Source organism: Papilio polytes, unplaced genomic scaffold (genome assembly GCF_000836215.1).
Source record: "Papilio polytes unplaced genomic scaffold, Ppol_1.0 DF824046.1, whole genome shotgun sequence".
NCBI classification, from domain to species: domain Eukaryota; kingdom Metazoa; phylum Arthropoda; class Insecta; order Lepidoptera; family Papilionidae; genus Papilio; species Papilio polytes.
This window is the reverse complement of record NW_013525158.1, coordinates 58,717-61,612: the sequence shown is the minus strand read 5'-3', so window position 1 is coordinate 61,612 and position 2,896 is coordinate 58,717. Positions and strand designations below refer to the sequence as shown.

The window sequence follows — 2,896 nt, the reverse complement described above, 5'->3', positions numbered from 1 at the left end:
CAGCCACAACGCCTTCTTCAACTTGCGCCGCTTCGGACCCACCTTCACGTCTTTTAATTTCTATTTACAAAATATGAAACTTGCAACATTTTTAACAATTTGATTGGTATTCATCAAAACCGCTAATGTATTTCATACTAATTTAGAAATTGTATTTTGACTTTATTGCTCCTACTACTTAATAGTTGTTTTTTTTTTCAACATAAAGTAATTTAAACTCGGTAATAAAGTAAAACATCCGTGGAAACATGATGTTAGCGCACGCACCCGCAGCAGCAGCAGCGCGGCGCAGCAGAGCAGGCTGAGCAGGCAGTCAGGCGGGCGCACGTCGCGCCAGCGCGCCGCAATCAGCTCCACGTTCTCCGCCACGCTCTCGGCAACGAAGCTCAGACCCAGCAGGCCCTTCAGTTGGGCCACTGTGATGATGACCGCCGTCGCCGACGTGAAGCCGCTCGTCACCGACGGCGAGATCAGCTCCACCAGGAACCCTGCCGCACACACCTCATGTGCTGTGGCGTTCTCGCGAATCGCCGCATTGTTACGCACAGTTAACCATTATTATTGAGATACGTGCTAAAACTTGATTGATAACAACAAGCGTTCTATAGGAAATAAGTAGTGTGATAAAGTACACTTGGTTCTTTCATTTGCCCGCTGCCTTGCACGAGTAGAAATAAGCAATTTGTCTGTTTGCTGAGCGGCCGCGCTGCCGACGGCGGCGGCGGCGGCGATAAGCGGCTTTGTGTCACTCTGATTGCGAACAAATACGCATTATATTGTATTCACATAAATATTTGCTTTATAACTAACTGTAATTACATTCAAGATTATTTAATCAAACTGTCAAAAATAAAATGATAATACTTTTCAAATTGCGAAAACGTAAATTAAAAAAATATCTGATTAATTACTAACTCTACGAATATCCTGTTGCGCGACATAGACGCAGCGGACACATGGAGTTGGGCGCTGACGCTAGCCTGAAAGCTAACTGTTCTTCTATATGTTTAGGTATGCTTTTTGTTACAGAGAACCGTTTCGCTGTTCCGGAGATCTAAACTTTTGCATTTATAATATTAGTAACAAGCAATATTAACTGTTTCTACCATGCAAAATTAAAAATGAATGTGACTGACCGAGCCGCAGCAGGCCCATGAGCAGCACAACGCCGCCCGACAGGAAGGTGAGAAGCACGACGAAGTCTGCGGGCAGGCCGCGGCACGTCTGCAGCGTCAGCAGCGCCATCAGGCTGGTGGGCCCGATGGAAACCTCCTTAACCGTGCCCAGCGCCACGTACAGCATCGTGCCTGTGCAAGCCATGCCACACCCACTCACTGCCGGACCGACCACGCCGCACAACATCCGACACTGACTTTGCCTCATATGGAAGTAGTACAATCGAGTACTGCAAGTAACTGACTTTTAATGCAGTTGTCGTGATCGTGATCTTGAAACCTTTATTTATTTCTAATTTATCTAAGCTAGACAGTAGGTTAGGTCACTTATCGTAGGCTAGGCGATTAAAACGGGTGCAAGAGTACCTGCACTCGCCATGGACCAGTTTCTAAGGCAAAGACACCGTAATGCTACGACTCGCATCCGAGAGCTGACAGTAAGGACAAACCAATGAAAGCCGAATAGAGTCCGTACTGCACGGGGAGGTTGGCCAGCGAGGCGTAGGCGATGCTCTGCGGCACCAGCATGAGGCCGAGCGTGACGCCCGCCACTGCGTCGGCGGCGGCCGCGGCGCGCGAGTACCGCCGCGCCCAGCGCAGCACCGGCAGCCGCTGCGCCAGCGCCGCTCGCCAGCCCCGCGCGCCGCCCCGCTCCTCCGCCAGCGGCGTGCCCTCCTCCGTGTCCATGGCGAGTGGCAGCGAGTGGCAGTGAGTGGCAACGAGTGGCAGCGAGTGGCAGCCAGCGTCGCCCGCACTCCGCGTCGCGACTGATGCCGCGCATCGCTCGCGGTATCTTTAGTAGGAACCTTTGACGCCGAAAGTAAATAAGATAGCGCGACGTCGACAATTCTCTCCGGCCGTCTAATGATTATCCCACTTTATTTATTAATAAATATACGTTATCTGCGTGGAACATAAGTTATATAATTTTCAATATCGGGTGGCAATCAACGTGCAAGACCCGTCTCGCAATCATGACACTATAACGATATAATGAAGTTTAAACTATATAGCGACACTATTGTTTAGATCTAATGAATCGTCATTCAAAACCATCCCCCGGAAGAGACAACTCCGCGGGAGTGGTGTATGCGCGGCGGTGGTCAGTGCAACCTTTTTTCGTGAAAAGTTCGTGATGCAATCTGTACATATCTGCGTAAACAATTCAAAGTCATATCTTAGATGTTGATATCGTACTGCTGCTAAACGCCGAATACTGAAACGACGTTTTCGTCTTAAATGATAAAGACACGCATAAACATTAAAATATTGAAGCCGATCAGCGAAGTGTTTATATTTTTTTTAGCTATTCGGTCGTCTGTTCCTTTTATTATAACAGGACAGCTTCTTAAATACATATGTGCCTCACAGGCCCCGCGCCCCGCGCCCCGCGCCCCGCGCCGCAGGCAAACACTAGATCAGTGATTCTCAACTGAGCACAGTTGCCGCGGCACTTTTGTGTTTCGGCAAATTTTGCATATTTTTGTCATAAACTATTTATGCAGTGTGTTGCAGTAAGTAAATAAATTTATATTTTCTTTGTGTGCCGCCAAATTTTGAAATTGTTAAATACGTGCCGCAACAAAAAAGGTTGAGAATCATTGCACTAGATTGTAAACTGCGTCGATAGATTTATTGTATTACAGGTTGGGATGATCATAAATAAATAGACAAGTATTTTAGCACCATTAACTTTTATTGTTATACAACAGCAGCCGCCG

At 47.5% G+C, this 2,896-nt stretch overlaps 1 protein-coding gene across 1 annotated transcript in view; it reads right to left on the bottom strand.

The window, feature by feature from the left end:
* The window catches only part of LOC106100845 (sodium-independent sulfate anion transporter-like), a 6,660-nt gene extending 3,784 nt beyond the window's left edge, over positions 1-2,876 (bottom strand). The window contains exons 1-4 of the mRNA XM_013279905.1: positions 1,625-2,876; positions 1,137-1,307; positions 268-488; positions 5-60 (exon numbers count right to left, since the gene is read on the bottom strand). Of these exons, the coding sequence (XP_013135359.1) occupies positions 5-60; positions 268-488; positions 1,137-1,307; positions 1,625-1,862 (686 nt within the window). The 5' untranslated portion in view covers positions 1,863-2,876. The remainder of the gene's footprint in view (positions 1-4; positions 61-267; positions 489-1,136; positions 1,308-1,624) is intronic.
* Between the last annotated feature and the right edge of the window lie 20 nt (positions 2,877-2,896).